Source organism: Telopea speciosissima, chromosome 8 (genome assembly GCF_018873765.1).
Source record: "Telopea speciosissima isolate NSW1024214 ecotype Mountain lineage chromosome 8, Tspe_v1, whole genome shotgun sequence".
Taxonomy (NCBI): Eukaryota; Viridiplantae; Streptophyta; class Magnoliopsida; order Proteales; family Proteaceae; genus Telopea; species Telopea speciosissima.
Window position 1 is genome coordinate 14,286,803 of NC_057923.1, and position 18,527 is coordinate 14,305,329.

The 18,527-nt window shown below is 39.1% G+C and overlaps 1 protein-coding gene across 8 annotated transcripts in view; it reads right to left on the reverse strand.

The window, feature by feature from the left end:
• Positions 1 to 2,356: 2,356 nt before the first annotated feature.
• The window catches only part of LOC122671467 (protein GLE1), a 30,428-nt gene continuing 14,257 nt past the window's right edge, over positions 2,357 to 18,527 (reverse strand). For 2 of the 8 annotated variants that reach the window (XM_043868697.1, XM_043868689.1), the window contains 12 exons: positions 16,598 to 16,746; positions 11,625 to 11,796; positions 11,318 to 11,353; positions 8,431 to 8,650; positions 7,979 to 8,088; positions 7,376 to 7,446; positions 5,820 to 5,901; positions 3,830 to 3,910; positions 3,509 to 3,592; positions 3,025 to 3,156; positions 2,735 to 2,851; positions 2,357 to 2,653 (listed from right to left, as the gene is read on the reverse strand). In XM_043868697.1, coding sequence (XP_043724632.1) covers positions 2,366 to 2,653; positions 2,735 to 2,851; positions 3,025 to 3,156; positions 3,509 to 3,592; positions 3,830 to 3,910; positions 5,820 to 5,901; positions 7,376 to 7,446; positions 7,979 to 8,088; positions 8,431 to 8,650; positions 11,318 to 11,353; positions 11,625 to 11,796; positions 16,598 to 16,746 — 1,542 coding nt within the window. In that variant the 3' untranslated portion in view covers positions 2,357 to 2,365. Of the gene's footprint in view, positions 2,654 to 2,734; positions 2,852 to 3,024; positions 3,157 to 3,508; positions 3,593 to 3,829; positions 3,911 to 5,819; positions 5,902 to 7,375; positions 7,447 to 7,978; positions 8,089 to 8,430; positions 8,651 to 11,317; positions 11,354 to 11,620; positions 11,797 to 16,597; positions 16,747 to 18,527 lie in introns of all 8 variants that reach the window. The other 6 variants (XM_043868692.1, XM_043868693.1, XM_043868695.1 and 3 more) reach the window with 6 other exon arrangements.

An 18,527-nucleotide genomic window follows, 5' to 3' on the forward strand; every position in this document is an offset into this window, starting at 1 on the left:
GAGAGATGAAAATCCCTCCGCTACGCTTCTTAAAAGCACCAACGACCCAAAATTTATTCCGAGAATATATACCAGAAGTCATAATTATCTTCAAATACAAGAAATCTCAATAACAGATCAAAATGCAAAGTACGTAGCTAAGGTTTGTAATTGAACTATATGCATGGTCTAAACGAAACACCTCTCCAACCCTCCCAATTTACGAGATTCAAACCCACCCGAATTTTTCTCCTCTCAGGTTCCTGCCCGGTCAAGTTCGTAGGTTCCTCTCATAGGGAGGGCAGAAATGACGACCTCACCCCATCCGAGCAGTGTGTTTGGGCAGGGGGTGAGGTCATCATTTCCGGTCCCTTATGAGAAGAACCTACGAACCTGACCGGACAGGGAACCTGAGAGGAAACACCCATGCATTTTTAAGATATTTAATCGAATTTTTACAGTCTCCCCCGAGGACACGAGCGGTCACACATTGATTCTTATATCACTTGTTGGGACTTTGGTAGAACTCATTCTTAAAAATTAACCATTGAAGATAATGTGTCTAAATCCTTAGACGCCTTCACATCGGGCTAGTTACATCGGATATGGAATTGTTTCTTTTATGTGGAACCCCAAAAACAGATCCGGCACCTCTACGGCACACCCCCAAATTGGAGGATGTCCAATGTGGTAATGGAGCTGGACACGTGGCCAAGGTACTGTTTGGACAGCGGGGATGGATACGCACCTCTAAGCATTGTTCACAAGAGCTGGAGAGAAGGATTTCTGCACATCCATCCCCACCATCCAAATGGCACCTCAGCCACGTGTGAAACTAGGATGCTGTGCCGGACATCTTCCAGTGCACCCCGAGCCGTAGAGGAGCCCGATTCAAAACATAGTCCATATTTGAACAAGTCTTATGTTGTACTAATTTGGAGCACATTAACGAACACTCTCCTATTTAACCTATATTGTCATATGCCAAGATTAATCTATATTGTCAGATGTCAAGAAAATGTTTTGAATTACAAACTTGATTTATAACTATAACACACATGCAGGCTCGTACGCACACACACGCACAATACATACACGCCGCGCCTGCCAACCCGCACACCTTTGCACGCTCACAAGCACAACACACACACACACACATGCCCGCGAACGCACACACGCCATGCACACACGCCCATGCATGCATGCACGCACACGCACATACACCCGTGCATGAATGCAAATGCATGCACGTGCGCACACACACACACACACACACACGCATACACACATGCACAACACATGCCCGTGCACACACGCACGAACAAATGCACGAGAACAATCACACACCTGTGCATGCACGCACACACAAATATATACACACACGCCCGCACATGCATGCACATACACGCCCATGCACGTGCGCACACACATACACACAGCCTCACATGTGTTTTTTGACATCTCTAAGGATTTTAAATGCATCATCATTGAGAATGATTGCAAGAGCGTGATAACTCATCTGCAGAATTGACATCAAGCCTCACCTTTGTATTTGTATCCTATCTTGAATGATATTCCTTAATTTGTGTTTCTATTTTGAATCTTGTACCTTTGACTATATTCCAAGGGAGATTAATAACATTGTTGACTCCCTTGCCAGGAGGGTACTGTCGGTAATGGGTGTGAGACAGTCTGACCCAATTCCGAGCCATGAGTTATGGAGATGTGTTCTCCTTCCATGTGTACTATTCGATGATATATAAAAAAATTACCCCCTTCCCCTCATAGAGGAGGGGTTGGGGGTGTTTGCACAAAAAAAAAAAAAATTCCTTGCATGGTTACTGATGCTGTCGAGATGTGGGATAGACGCAAAATGGAATTTTGTCAAATCATCTAGGCTTCTTTTTTATGCAATGCCAGACCAAAATTTGGGTTTCTTCTCCTGCCACGGTTTGGTAAATTTTTAGTTCTTTTACCACATCTTACAGACCCATGGAGCAAATTCATGACACACACACACACACACAACATATTCTTAACTTGCTAAAAAGAACGTACCCATTGCACAAGGCTTGCACCACTGCAGCAGGGTCTGGGGAGGATCATAATGTACTCAGCCTTAGCCCCGCTTCGCAGAGAGGCTGTTTCCAGAACTTGCCAAAAAGAAGAAGTAAACAAAAAAAAGAGACCTAAAAATAAAATCCTCAATTTTGATACAATTAAATATATCAATCTTTCTTAAATAAAACAAAGAAATATGGAGTGTTTAAAATAAATAGCTTTTTGTAAGATACAATTTGAATAACTTCACTTGAGGAGGAGGTACAACATTCTTCTTCTTCTTCGTTTTTTTTTAAATTTTATTTTATTTTTATTTTTATTTTTATCAATACTTGTACATGTATTGATTTGTATGACGATAATGTTGTTCATGATGGTAACCCGTATCTGACTCAGGAACAAATGTCTCAGATAATAAAGAAGTCTGCAGACGCCATCCTTCTGGTTCATGGAGGACTTGCTTTGTTTCTATATACTGTTTAATTCTCTGAATGACAGAGTTTAGCATTGGATCTCTGCTTGATTCGAGTGCATCTAAAAATTGGCCATGTATGATGTTTAGGATCTTTCTAAATTGCGATTTGTATTTCCGGAAGAGAGCAAAGCCTGCCATCTGGAAATATAAAACTAGATGATGACTACATAATAGGGCGCGCTTACAGATTCAAAGGAGATGAGTTAAATGTGAACTTACTTGTAGAAATGCATAGAGAGCAACTGCAGTGTATATGTTGGCAGGAAGCACATTCAAGAACCTTGCAAGCCATGCCCATCCCTCCTTGAGCATGTTTTGGACACCACCAACTTCAGTCTGCCATAACAAGCACTGTATTTTGTTATTATGTTAAAATTGCCACAGAAGAAATGAGTCCCGCAGAAATAAATCTGCAGATTGATTATTGACAAATGCTAAAGTAGAAATATGGAAAATTAAAACAAATTAAAATTCTCAACAACGCTGGCTGATACTTGATAGTCACCAACCTGAACCACTGCACCATAAAGTTTCATATAAGATGCAATGCGTTCCAAAAATTGCTCAGTACTTTCAATCTTCCCACCTTCTTCTCGATAACCAATCATCTTATAATAAGCTTCTTTACTTCTGAATGCTGACTGAAACAGGGGTGGGTCCAAGAATTGATTCAAGTTCATAACAAATATGGGCATTAAAAAAATAAAAACGAGAATCAAGTGTGCCAGATTCAGCACTGAGGTGAGTTTTCCATGTTTTGCAATTCTACCAGTTATCAACCAAAGAATGTACTCCATTTGATGAGTTGAAAGCCATATTTGGTCAAGTTCATGGAGTCAACTTATGCAAACTTCTAATCAAAGGCTTTGTAAACCAAATTCCATCCTCAAAAATCCAGGGGAAAAGGAACTTTTAATGCATTGGATTAGAGATCATAGCCTCCTCAAGAGTTAATAAGAAATGGACACATGGCCAAGTGATGAAACAACTCACCTCAGAGTAATGTATATGCTTTGGAACAGTGTAGATGCAAGCTCTATGGAACTCGGCAAGAACAAGATCCATTACAAATGGGACCTAATCGACAATTAATTATTAGACAAAAAAATGAAACCATCTTATGAAACAGCTTTAATGTATAGCATTGACAAAATACAATTGTAAAAAAAAAAAAAAAAAAAAGTATGTTAAGAGTAATTAGAGCAAAGCCTACCCTTACAGCCATCTAAAAAATGGATAAGAAAGTGGGAGAGAAGTGGTAACAAGAACATTAAGTTCTGCTGACATTTAAATTTGAAACGTAGGAGAGCATACATGTTTAGTCACGAGAACAATGACATGGGCACAACCAAAAGTAGCAGCAATTGCAACCGGTTTTTCACATTGGGAGACAACCTGCAGTATTAAAATGGGGGCACAAAGTTGTTAGCTACTTCCAATTTTCCATAGGCGTTATCAAAATTCCCACAATTGACGTAAATAATACATAAAAAATTCTGTCGAGAGAGAGAGCTCATCCTTTAGATCAAGATAAAAATGAAATTGTTCCTTGTTGAGAATAGAGCTGAATGTCATAGCGAATATTTAGTCGGGATTGAATAGACCTGATCAACCAAATCAATTTGGTATCAGCTATTTAATCCATCTGATTTCCAGCTTTTCCCTCCCAAAATAGGAAAAACTCAGCCGAACTCAGGATGGATTGGATAAGTCAAACTTGGAATGATCAGCAGAGTCCAATCCTGCTACTGGTCCTGAGTTTAAATACTTTGTGACATTGACATATATAAAAAACATATAAATGTGACTGACCCTACAATGTTTAAATTTCTTTCACCTCAATTCTGTTTGGACTATGTGGTTAAAAGGGCTTCAATAACATCTCTAGAATGAGAATCAGCTTATCTTACTGGATGGGTAAGATATAGTGATGCCCCTTGTAGGCTTTCTCATTCCTCTAGGCATATTCATAGTTCGAAAACATGGCGAAATTTTGCTGAATTTCAAAAATCTCGGAGATCACGACCTGCTCGAAACGAAATTACATACTAAATATAAGACCTGCACAGTTTCAACCAAAATTTCGTCATAATTTCGGTACTGTTTGTACCATCTCGCCAAAATGATACAAAGTCTCAAATAAAAAGGGTCTCGCGAGTCGTTTCAAAATTTTGAAACAACTTTGACTTTTTCATTGGTTTCGACTTGGAGAAGAGGAAAATTGCTGGAATCTTGATTTTTTTGGGCACATCACCACTCCATACTATTAGAATACATTGTTGGGGTTGCTACATCACTCCAAAGAGATCAATTGCTGCTTACTGGGGAAGATTTGGCTACATTCAACTATTTCAGGTAAACTATCTTTTCCCAAAAACTATTTTTTGAAAAAAAAAATGACAAATACTTGTTGTATGGGGGTAGAATTTTTATATGTCGGACACCGGAGGCCGATCTACGACCTCACAGTGTAGAAATTCTTTCTCTGGTAAAAACAAAATTGATTTTCTTACAACAAAAATGTGAAAAAATAAGGATCAATATAAACTGGATAAGGGTTCGACAATTACTACCAACCAAGGGTGCAAATCCAAAACACCAAATTGAGTTTCTTTTTCTTTTTTTTTTAAATTTATTTTTACAATTTGAAGGTTTGAAAAAAAAAAAAGAACATTGTTTTGGCAAAATTTCGAAGAACCGGTGGTTTCAACAAGGTTGAAACACCGAAACGAAACAATATGGTCATATTAGACATTTAGGCCGCATTTGGTTTAACTTAAAACTTTCTGGAATGATTTTTCAGGAAAGCACCTTGATTCTTGAAATTGATTCCTCGAGCGAATTAATTACTATCATAACTGAATCTCACAACAGATGAGGAAGTGAGTCTTGAAATGAGAAGTGGAATTCTCTCTTGAGAAAACCGTTGTGAAAGAACAAAAATCCAAAGAATAACTCAGAGAATCAAACTTGTGTCAAACAAGATTCGGGTTAGAATCAGTCCAAAGAATAAAACACTGGACAAAATTACTCGAAAGAAGTGCTACCAAACACACCCTTAGCTTCCTTGTTGAATATCATCAGGAGCCCAAGTCTTCTTAGAGTTTTCTTGTCTTTTAACATGGGCAATGATATTTCATTTTGTTTTTTTATTTTTTTGCCAGTTAGTACTACTATTTGTTCTTTTCCCCATCTAATAAAAGTGTTATTTAAAAAAAATAAGGAAATTTCAATATTCCCGTCATAATCACAAAACAATTAGTTGAAAAGGAAAAACATGTCACCTGAAAGATTATGCACATACCTTCTTTGCAAACACCCCAAAGCTAATAGACTGGGGGCAACTAGGATCATTGAAAATTTTTATCAGTTCATCCGCCTTCATTCTGCAAGAGTAACAAGGAACTTTGAACTCACACATCAATGCATCATCAACCATATAGTATTTGAATTATGTCCAAGTAACCCTATAAATGCTCAATAACAGGCTAGAAAAATCCAACCTAACCAATGCATGAGAGATATGGGCATACGGCCAAGTTAATCTAAACATTTGCAGAAGTTCCCAACTTAAAAAGGTGATGCTAAAAGCAATATAACTTCAAGCCGGATTGCACAACCCAACAATTACTCGACAATGTGAAATATGTTACAACTGCTTATCTCAAAAGCTTCAGCTGTTAAGTAAGGGCTTTAATAATATATATCAACACACAACATCCCCTCGCATGTGCAGGCCCACACATACACATGGCTCTACATGTGACACCATCACGTGGTACCAAAGGGCACAACAACATATAACACAAACCCCTCGCACTTACCAAGGATCGAACACTCGACCTCCTGGCTCTGGTACCATGTTACATCCGCTTACTCAAAAGCTTGAGCTGTTAAGTAAGGTCTACAACAATGTATATCAACAGACAACAACAACAACATACTAATTATTACCACTAGAAGATGATGAGTGAACAGAGAATCTATAAGTACTAACTCCAATGAGCCAACCAACCTTTTAACTAGGAAGTAGTTCAAGCTCTCAAAAGTATAAACAATGATAAGGTGCTGTATTCTGGAGCATTTAGGTGGAAAGAAATGGTAGGGCATTTGATAGATGCAACCAAAGAGCATATGCAATGGCATTTGAGGCTAGAAGTAAAATAAAATTCTCATTATATTTTAGTGAAAAAGAACAAGTGAATAGAAGTGGTACGTGGGAAAAAGTCAAAAGGAAGTAAATTCAACAAGTTTCATGTCAAAAATAAATTTTGGTGCATTTAGATGCAATGTAATTTTTTTGTGGGCACCATGTTTAATAATCTAATTGAAATGACAACCTTTCATGTTATAATGAAATATAATTAAAAAAAAAATTCATCTCCGACTTCCTCTTATCTTGTAAGCCCACATATTTTCATATCACTTTACAACAACTTACTTCCAACCAAACACCCCATTTAAAAGTTTATGGACTTATCTTGGTTTCTTCAGGTATGAGTTGGGTTCCGCCTCCCCATTGGAAAGATATATTTTCTTAGTGACTAGTAATAATTGATCCTTCCCCTAGAGCAGTGGTGATGTGAAATCTTATTCTTTTGCTATTCGTTGGTTTTTGTGAAATGAAAGACATTGAAGGGTGTTCATATTACAAATTTCATAGCGATAAATGTAGTTTACCCCAGCATATGTTCTACAAGGAGTCAAGGACAATACACGGCAACAAAACAGCATCTACACAACCACATTCAATGTGTCTCAGCGCATAGGACAAAGAAAATAATAACACAAACCTAGATGACATATTGAAAATCAGAATCAACACAACAGTCCATACTCACGTAAAAGATTTCATCTCACCTAACATTCTCTTTAAACCCTGTTATTTGTTTTATATTCCTAGCAATCTGCATCTCATAGCTACGAAAATCCTGCCAAAACGAAAATTTTCAACCAAAATGTCAAGGGAAATAACTCGAAAGTATTAAAAGAAGATACGCTGGCATCAAAATGTCTTGTAACAACATAGACACATTACTCCATCTCCAACTATGAATTAACATTGAGGCATGTAAGACGTACCAGCAAATGATGGAAAATTCTATCAAAAGAAAAATATACACACTCTAAATTCTGAAAATATACCTATAAGTTGAATTTTAAATCATAGTTATCAAGGCGGCAAGGTGACCATGGCGTTGGAGAGGGTCCAAAATCAAAGGTGACACCAACAAGGCGGCAAGGCGCCCGCCTAGGCACCCAAGGCGACCAAGGAGCCTGGACACCTAGGCGTTGCCCTTGATAACTATGTTTTAAATAGAATATAAAAAATCCATAGCCAAAGTCTTTTTTTATTTATTGGGAAAAAAATGAAGTTTGATACTAAAAATATACAACAAACAGGCAAAAACACTTCAGCAATAAATTACAGAAACAGAAGAATTTGCATCAGTGCAATATTACCTTATTGGAAGCCAATTTCAATGCCTCATTCTTTTCATCTAATTCTTTGTACTTCCGTAGTCTTTCTGCCTCTGCTTTCAGTGCACTTTCTGCACCTTTAACTACATTACCTGTAATCATAGGGGCTTGTAAGCTAAATTGGGGGCATAGTACTAAGTCACAATTAAATAAACCAATAAGGAACATAACAAGAATGGAACTCCAAAAGATCACGTGGGAAGAAGCCAAGAACTGAATTTATAGTGCTTTCACCAAGTATGCAAGCAATAGTTCCAGTTTTGAAATATGTTGGTGATTTTGAATAAAATATTTCATCAATCAAAATAGTTTATCCATCAAGAGGACACATAAAACTTCAAGGTGGAACAACCAATCAAGTAATCCAACTTCAAGATTGAACAACCAGTTGACTAATCCTTGTAAGGTAACATGTCCTTCATAAAATGCTATACCTATTAATTGCACTTCACTGCAGCCACTCAGTCCCAATTGCTTCGACTGTAACGCCTCTCCACTTTCATCCTTCCTGAGATCAGTAACTTCTGTTTGTACCACTTGAGCTGCAAGCTGTTTCCTAGTTGCAGTAGCTTTTCTTTCTGCAGCTTCTTTGGTTGCTCTTCTCTCAGCTTCCAATGCTGCTTTCTGTGCTTCTTCAGATCTCTTTCTTGCAGCCTAGACATATCCAACAATAGAGTAAATTCTGTTGACATACTACATAGCACTTGTCACAAATCCACAATGAATTTAGAATAAGTCAGTGAGATATACTAATTCCCCTTCAATAAGAAAAAGAATAAAATTCAGCAATAATTAACCCAAGAGCCACTGAGTATTAGTAGAACAATAATATCACATACAGCGATTTGAGATTATGAATTGAATACTAACAACCAAGATAGACTACCAAAGAGACATAAAAAGAACAATTTTTTGTTTTTTTGGGGAAGGGGGGGGGGGGGGGGGCAGGGGGTAAAGCTGCAAGACAAAAATTGTACCCGAGTACAAGTTCTGATCAATTTTTTATTCACTTCAACAGAGAAATGTCCATAGTGCTTTTTATTAAGGGGTCCTGGCCGTGTATATCCATGCATCCCCCTCACTTCAATGCTTCATTTCCCATGTGGACAACTCTGTTTGGGCTGAAACTTGATGTGTAAATAAGGGAATGCGGGGTTCACCTCCCCACCAAATGATGCAGGTTCATCATAGAAATTGGCTTATTTCTTTAGAAATAGGCCTAGGGTTGGGTTATATACATGTTGGTCCTTTGTTCCCAAGGGTTTTCTATGTATTAGGCCACTTTCATGAGCCTAAACTAAGGGTACATAGGCTGCATACGGGATTAGCCCAATACTTAGTTTATTTTTATATTTTTTTAATTGAACCGGTTCAAATTGGTTGCATCCAATTGGTTCAATTTAAGTGATCATGTGACTTGGTTAAGTGGTCATGTGACAACTTAAGTGGTCATGTGATGTAAGTTGGGCTGGATTAGGACTCTATAAGTCCAGCCATGTTTTGAGTCTATTTCTTTTAGTATTTTAGTTTCCTAGTTAGTTTAAGTTACCTACTAGGTTAAGGATTGGGTTAGGCCTTTCATTTTTAGTGTCTAAGTCTATTTTTTAGTCTTCTATATAAGTTTGTAAGGGAAGTCAGCATCAAACACGAATTTAATTAATGAAAAAGCTTTTGTTTGCTGCCATAGCTGCTGCTCTGCTCTGTTGAATGAACCTTGTGATTAATATCAAGGCTACCTTGTGGGTAATATCAAGGTGAAGGGATTTGTGGACTCCGATCGACTCCTTGCATCTTGTAGATCGGGAGGTCCTTCTTCTTCTTCAATCAAGCTTCCTCAACTTGCTGCTACTGCAGATCTGTAGATCCATTCCTTAACCCTGAATCATTCACAACAGCTACTGCAGATGTGCAGATGTGCAGATGTGCAGATCTGTTCCTTAACCCTGAATCATTCACAGCCCCACTCCCCCATCAATTCCCCCAAAACCCTAATCCATCTAAAATCTGTCCAGCCATAACTAACCATCAGAACCAGCCCCAGACTTGGTCGATCTACCCTCTCACTGTCCCCTATACTCAATCCAAAACCCTGCCCTAAATTCCTAGTAGAAACCCTAAATTCAGCCTATTTCCTAATTCTTAAAACCCGAAACCCTAACCCTAATTCTGCAGATTTTTCAAACTTAACCAAATCCAATTATTTGTATCCCATAATAACCCCCTAGACCTGCATATTAAAGCCATATAAGACCCATTCCCAAATTCCCATCCTAAACCCTAGAATTAACCTAAATCCTAGTGCTGTCCATTCGAACCAGCAACCCATTTTGGTATTGATCCTGTTGTCTGGCTCCTAGTAGGTCTCCTACCTATCTAGGACAGAAATAGGTCTGCCAGCCAGAGATTCCGTCCTGGTTGGGCCAAACAGAAATCCTGCTCTCTTGGTAGTAAACAACTTAATGTGAAGGCATAAAGAGTCTTCTCAAACGTCACAAGGGCTGGTGAATTTGAATTCATCATGTGGAATATAATTACTATATTTTTGGCCAAACAATTATTATTTTACATTTTAAGCATGTGAGCACTAGGGTTCAATAGGTACAACCGTACAAGGGAGAGGGAGGGAGCAGATGTTGTGACAAAGAAAGTGCCAATTAAGTTCAAGGTGAAGATAGGAACCCGATCCCTGGTCTTGGTTATGATGAGCCCAAGACTCTACAAATTGAGCTAGGTGGCATCTTCATTAATTTGAATTTAATGAATAATTCATTTAGTATAACAATTCAAACAGTTAGACAAAAAACAACAACTCAGCCTTAACCCAACTAAATGGGGTCGGTGGATCCTTGCCCTCCAATCAGCTCTATTCAAGGTTGAACTAGATACAAGGCCTAAGCTATGCATGTCTTTCCTCACTACTTCTCCTATGGTAATTTTAGGTCTGCCCCTGGCTCTTTTAGTTCCTCCAACTTGATTCAAATCACTCCTCCATATTGTAGCACTCAACGACCTCCGTTGAACATGGAACGGATAAAGATATTGATAATATAACGAATAAAAGGTAGTGCACGAGTGCCTTATTCGAGCTATATAGATGGATGATGGACAACATGAACCACTGGACAGATAGGGTGTGGATTGCTTGCATATCAAATTGGGTGATCCAATTAAAGCATATGGTCCATACTCCAAAAATCTCAACCATGAGGCCTATCATGTACTGGACTTTCCCTTTGTATTTTCAGCCCTTCAACCTTCACCTTAAAATTAAGTTTTTAATACTTTTGGAATTTCATTGGTTCACATAGGAAATTCTGTCGCCACAAATTTGACAGGTCCAACCACACCAAATCTGAGCTGAAGTTAAGCAGCCACATGGCAGAAAGAAATACCAGTTCCATGAGACCCAGCATAATGCAACACTACCTTCCTAATATAAGACAACTTAGCTTTTAATAATTTTAACATTATACTGGAGATGTATATCAAAAAATAATAAAAGTACAATTTCATAATAAATTTCAATAATATAACATGAAAGGAGAATATTTGATGTGCAGTCATAAATGTGTGTGTGTGTGTGTGTTTACACATCTGTCAATGAAACAGCAATCTTTAGACAATTAACCTCGGCTTCAGCTTTCGTTCTTTCTTGGCGCACCCTTTCTTCTTGAAGAGCTTTTTCCCTCTTTTTGGACTCTTCAAACGCTGCATCATTTCTTATTCTCCGTTCTTCTATTTGGGATCTGTGTTCATAATCCCGCTGGACTGCAATTAAGTGGTTATCAAGTGCTTCTGCACTACAGCAAAGCCATAAAAAATGTCAAAAAAAAAAACTCCCCTTTTGAGAAATATAGATGGAAATAGAACGACTGGATTAGATTGATCACAATACCACCAGCAAAACCAAAATATGAATACCTAAAGTATGTAATGCTCAAACTATAATCCTGCAAAGGAGCATCATGTTCACACAAGAAAAGCTCTCGAATCAAAAGTGCTTTCAAGCCAAAACCTGGAACGTCATATTATATAATTAAAATGAAAGTAACAATTGGCACATGTGGAACAGAAGCCATTTCAAATAACAAAATCTGGATACCCAAAGTATGTAATGGTGAGCTTGGAATATTACTAACTAGTAACTAGTTTACTTTGTTACCATTTTTTTTTTTTATCCCGAATATTACCTGGGACCCGGGCCAGCCCCTAGAATTTTATTAAAATCAATCAATGAATAAAGAATACAAGGGGGGGACATACCACCTTACCCCAACCCAAAGGAGCAGTTGCTCTCAACTCAACTCTGGACCCGACCCATACAAACTTATAAAACTTATTTCCTTAGAACTGGCAAACCAGCCCTGTCCTCTCTAAGAATACGCTGCAGATCACCTGGTAGTCGGCTGCCAACGTGGTAACTGATGGAGGAACCCATATTACATGCCAGGTTGGCCATCCAATCAGCCGCCCTGTTACTCTCTCTATAAGCAAAGGTGACCAGAGCCTGAGTAGCACAAACTAAGGTCATGACCTCCTGGAAACAATACCAACCCCTCCAGAGATTACAGCTCTTATGACTAATCATTCTAACAGTGGAAGCAGAGTCCGAATTTACCACAACATCAGAAAGACCTAAATCATGGCACAACTTCAACCCATCTCTCAGAGCTCTCATCTCGACCAAAGAGTTAGTGCAATCGCCATAGAAGTGAGAGAAGGCAGCCAACACAACACCTTCCTTATCCCTGACTACCCCTCCACCCCCTCCAACACCAGGATTGCCTCTACATGCACCATCCACATTAAGCTTCACTGAGATAAAAGGTGGGCACCAATAAACAAAAAGAGGACTTTTCAGCCGGGCAGGAGGAGCTGAAAGACCCAAAACCTGCAGAATTAAACCATCTCGAGGGGAAGATGAACGCCCGATCTTGGACAGGTACGTAAGGCTCACCCAACGCTTAATGCATTCAATAATAGCACAAGAAGCCCACCTACTTTCCCCATGTCTTCTGTTGTTCCTTTCCTTCCATAACTCCCAAACAATCAAGGAAGGTACAAGCCCTGTAACATAGGCACATAGACTGCCATAGCCCGCCAACCCATGCCAAAGAGAAATACGACCTCTGAGTCTCTGACGTCCTGCGTAGGCAGCAAATCAATATCAAAGACACGCGAAAAGAACCTCCAAACCTTCGCCACAGTACCTCCAACAATTAGGCAATGGTCAGTGGTTTCTCTCTTAGGCCTCCTGCAACAGTTGCATTTCGAAGCTAGAGGAATGCCTACAGACATTAAAGACTCATCTATGGGGATTTTCCCATTAAGGAGCTGCCAAGTAAAAAATACTATCTTCGTAGGCGAAGATTGGTTCCAGATCCAGCTAGCGTAAGTAAAACTGCTACTCTGTTACCAATTTATTTCTTAATTTAACCACAAATCTAGAAAGCTTACTCCTTCATTGAAAAAAATGTAAGCCCCAATAGATCATATGCAGTTCAAGACAGCCAGTAGTACACAAGAAACTATGACAAAAGCCTCATGAATGGATTTAGATTTGTCAACAGCAACTTTGCTCCTTTGTTGCTATGCCCCCACCATTTGACAACTACATCCACATCGGTGATTCACATCACTTGACTTCCGTTTGACTGAATATAAAGCTATGACACACCACAAAAAAAAAAAAAAAATTTGCTCAACAACCAACACCTGCAGTGACATCCCTGGAGTATACATTCGACCTTTAGTTCAATGTCACGCAATATTTCCTTCTGGTAAGCAACCTTACACACCAAGGCAACTTGAACCTGAGTTCAAACACACCAAAAGGACTTCAAACGTTACACTGACTGCTGTATATTCTGCACTCTGCTCCGACAAAGCGTATCGGCCCACATATTGCCCCTCATCCCACCCCCCAGCAGGCCTTAACATAATTTCATCAACCTAAACACTTCAATGGGATTTCTCAGCCATCACATCAAGGGGCTTTGTAAGACCAAATAGGCTCACTAACACATGCATACTTGAGTCCTATTTGCTTAGACTCTTTTTAGGAAACAACACTAGCCCTTTTGGAGGGACTGAAGCAGACAATTGCATTTGGCTTTCAGGTAATGGTTGTGAAGAATGACTATGCAAGAGTGAGTCACTGAATGGTTCTTTTGAGCTAGGACTTGTCCCTGGAGAAAAATACACTTCATCAAATACATTAAGGCCATCTTTGGTATGATTTTGAGAAATATTTCATGGGGTGATTGATGCAGCTACAAGACTTCTTTTCGAAAGAAGAAGAAGTCGTCCAAGCTGTCCAAGTAATATTAGTGTTAGTCTAGGAATGGGGAGATTAGGGTTGTGGATCCTCTAGATTTGGAGGAGAGATTGCAGGAAAGTGTTATCCGTCCTTCCTCAATTCCTTGGAGATCGAGATCTAGAAGGATGGAAATGATAGAGGAATCTGAAGATGTTATTCCTCTTTATTGTCTTCCTTCCTCAGCTGATGAAGCTGAAATCGACAGAGACAGACTCCGCTCTCGATTTTTTCGATCCTTATCATAATATCATGGTCATCTTGGACTAATTAGACATCACCCACACCAAAGATACTCTCTCCTTCACCTTCTTTTTCACCAGAATTGCGAGCCAAGAAATTGGAAGATTAAGGAAGAAGAGTTATTACACATCTTCTCCCCCTCCACCACCACTCCCAGTAAGCCGCAAATCTCAATTGATCAGATAGAATCTATTCTTAAAAATTAAAGTTACCAAATGAATTTTTTATTCATGAAAAATTTTCAATTGATGTAACCAAACAATTTCAATTTCTTGACCAAAAACCTATTTGTTGACTTATTTCAAGAAATCAATGAAATTTTGAAATCGAAATCATAATGAAAAGAGACTAAAGGTGACATTTCCATTTTGATCATCTACTCCAGGGGGAGACCTAAATCCTCAACTCCCCTGCTGCTAAAACTCTAGCAAAGTAGGGAGTGGCTAGGCAGTCTTCTGAGAGACTATTAAGTGGTTGTGATGGCCTTCTCATGACTTGGGCAATAGTCTGGTCTTAAACTCTTAATTTTGGTTGTATTACATCCTCTGATTTTCATTTCACCACTTAGTTTATAGTAATAAATTTCTGATGTAACTCAGCTGTCCAAAACTAGCCGCAAGCGTAGGGATTCTTTCCTACACAAGCAGTAGGGTAGGTGTAACAATTCCCCCTACACCAGCATAGATCGTGGGATTAGGTGTAGGTCTTTATTTAGACTTTGTTTGCTGAAGTTGTAGTCCTAATTGGGATTCCTAGTTTAGTTGGGAATCCTAGTTCTACTTTGAGTCCTAGTTTGAGTTTGATTTTTGTTTCTTTGGTTCAGCCTTTGAGGCTATAAATATAGTTGCAATTGCTCAAGAGAACCCACGATTTTGATGAAATAAAAATATTGCTTTTAGCAACCATTTTGTCCTGAGATAGGCTGTGAGGGTGAGATTAGGGGTGTAAATGAATAGCCGAAATCCGTTTCCGTATCCATGTCCGTATCCGTTTAGCACTATCCGAATCCGTCCGAAAGCTAAACGGATGCGGATACGGATAGGCTATTGCTATCCGACAAGCTATATTTACATGTAAACGGATAAAATATCCAATCCGTATCCATGTCCGTATCCGTTTAGCACTATCCGAATCCGTCCGATAGCTAATCGGATGCGGATGCGGATATAGCACTATCCGAGCCGAATCCGATCCGTTTACAGCCCTAGGTGAGATACCCAGGCTGAGATAGCCATCCTTTCCCCCTTCTTCTTCCCTACTCGATCCCCATTCTTCTTCTATTTTCTATTTTCTTTGAAAACCTGCAACCAAACTATCGGGTGTGTATTCTGGAGTTTACATCAAGGTTTTGAGATCCAAAAGTCATACAACACCAATGGTTCAATTGTTGGTCTGAAGGAAGCAAACCAGATCTGCCGGCTACATATATTCTGTTTTCTGTTGGATAATCGAAGACCCAGATCTCAGCCATCATGCAGCCAATAGGACTGAGATTTGGAGGGCTGTTCCTGCCCCATTCAAGAAGCACTCGATCTGCCTTTGAAGGCCTGTTGATCACAGATCTATCAGATCTGGAATTTTCTCCTGGGATTCATATCGGCTCACCGGTTTTGGGATTTTCTGGCAGCAATCTCAAGGTGCAACTTCTCTGCAAGTATTCTTCTGATCAGTCCCATATTCTAAGGGTTTATTCTTTCTCTAGAGAGCTCCACTCGATCCAGGTTAGAGGTCTATTTGCCTGGCTGGTTTAAGCCCTAGTTTAAACCTTCTAATTCTGATTCTCTTTGTATTTTGGTGGACTGTTAATCGATCTCTGCTGGTTCTTTGGATCTGCTATTGAGCGTAATCTTTTGGGGTTAGGGTTGTTAGCAACCTAGCCTCACATTAATTTCACACGATGTTTTTCATCAGGGGAAAAAAAAGATAAAAACAGCTGGACAATGCTGCCCCTGATACAAATAATCTAAGAGAGACAAGTAGACATAAGAAGCTCATCTCCCTAGAGAGTAAAAACTGTTGCAAAGAGAAGATGGAAATCTTACATTTTCCGTTGATATTGTGTGTCTAGCTTTCTGTCCATCTCTCGCCTTGCTTCTTTAAACTTCTCAATTTGAATGAGTGCAGCAATAGACCTTTCACTGTCACTCATCAAATCAGTCTGCAATGCAGAAAGCGTGTTCCTAATTTCCTCCTGTTAATTAGAACAAGTAGTTATGGGATGCAATACATGGACAGATTCAAAAGCATATAGAAGTGTCTTTGTCTACTTAATAACAAACTCTGAAAAAGGGCCGTGACCCGATGCAAGCCTATTTTTGCAGGCTCCCAATAACAGTGGATTGGGGTTGCATTTTTTGCACACTGTGACCATCCTCAGGCTTGAGCCAGCATCTTCACACCGGCAGCTAGGTTTATGATACCAAAATTTACATGGTTAAATCTTCAAGATTAACCCTCCCTCAGTAGGATGGATTGTTGTCTAATATATGCATCCTTTTGGGGAGTTTTACAGACGAGTCTCTTTAGGAGCTCTCTCTCGGTCAATTTCTAATCACACACCTTGCCATGCACATCTTTTGTGGTCTGCATTTTCCTGGTTTTTGCAATTTAATTAATGAAAAGCGGACAAATATTTCTGTTATTGAGAAGGCTGGTACTAAATTCTGGCTGAAGCTGTAAGAGCTGCAAATCTTAAGAGAGTGGATTTTTAGGAGAACTGACACTAGAAGTGCAGCTTGAATGTCCCTTGCTGGGGATCCAAATCAGCTTGGGGGAAGTTGGAACCAAATGTCTGATGATAGTCATAGAATGGCTAGTGCAAAACAGGAGCAGGAGAGGATTGTTTAATTTGAGAAAATGTGTTGGAAGCAAAGACCAAAATCCGTTGGTTAAAGAAGGGAGATTACTCTAGGCTTTTACATAAAATAACATTGGCAAGATGAAAAACAAAATAATTGTCCACTTTAAAGATTTGGACAGCAGTTTTTGAGGATAAATAACATATCCGTAATAATGTGTAATGAAATCTACCACATGGGATTGTTTCAAGAAAAATAAGGGAAGGCTTAAGCTACAGAACTGCAATTTGAGCTAGATCCACATGAACCACAAGATTGATTAGAGAGACATTTTTTGGAAAGAGTTCAAATACTTAGTGGGTTCCTTGGAATGACACATCTCCTGGTCAGAATGGTTTTCCAGATGGTTTCATTAAGCATTGTTGTCCTAGTAAAAATGACCTGCTATATGTGTGACAAGAATTTCATGAGAATGGCTGCCTCAGCTGGAAAAGCAAATTTACCTTTATTCCTCTCATCCCAAAGATGTTTAATGTAAAGGAGTACACTCACAAGTCTAATGGGAAGTGTATAGAATCTTATCCAACACGTAGACTCATAAGTTGAAAGTGAAGTGGGGGAGGTTGACAACTTGACATATCTCATGGTCATGGGCCAAGGGGGATCATCAAAGGACATCAGATTGTGGACGGGGCTCTATTTGGAAATATGACGCTATAGACTCTAACATCAGAAGTGGGCATTCAAGGAATAGGACGCAAGGTTGACATGGAACAATGTAAACTGGAATTCTCTACAGCTTCGTATGAGGATGCACTTTTTGAAGAAATGACACAAGAGAACATGCTACTCTGCGGCTAGTTTTCTAGTACTAGTTAATGATAGTTTTGGTGTGTGATGTCTGTTTCTCACCAGAGAACCCAAGAACCTGACTTCATAAAGGCCATCCACAAGGTCCAAAAGAGAATCACAAGATTTCTATGGGTTTCCAACATCATGCTGATGGAGAAAGTAACGAGAGAATATAGAAATATAGAATCATTTTTTAATAAGTCAGGGGACATTAAAACAATTGGATGTCACCAACCAAACAGCTGAATACACTGCAGAACATATATACTTAAAAAACATTGAGATTTAAGCTCATTACAAATTAAATAAAAGAGCTAAACAA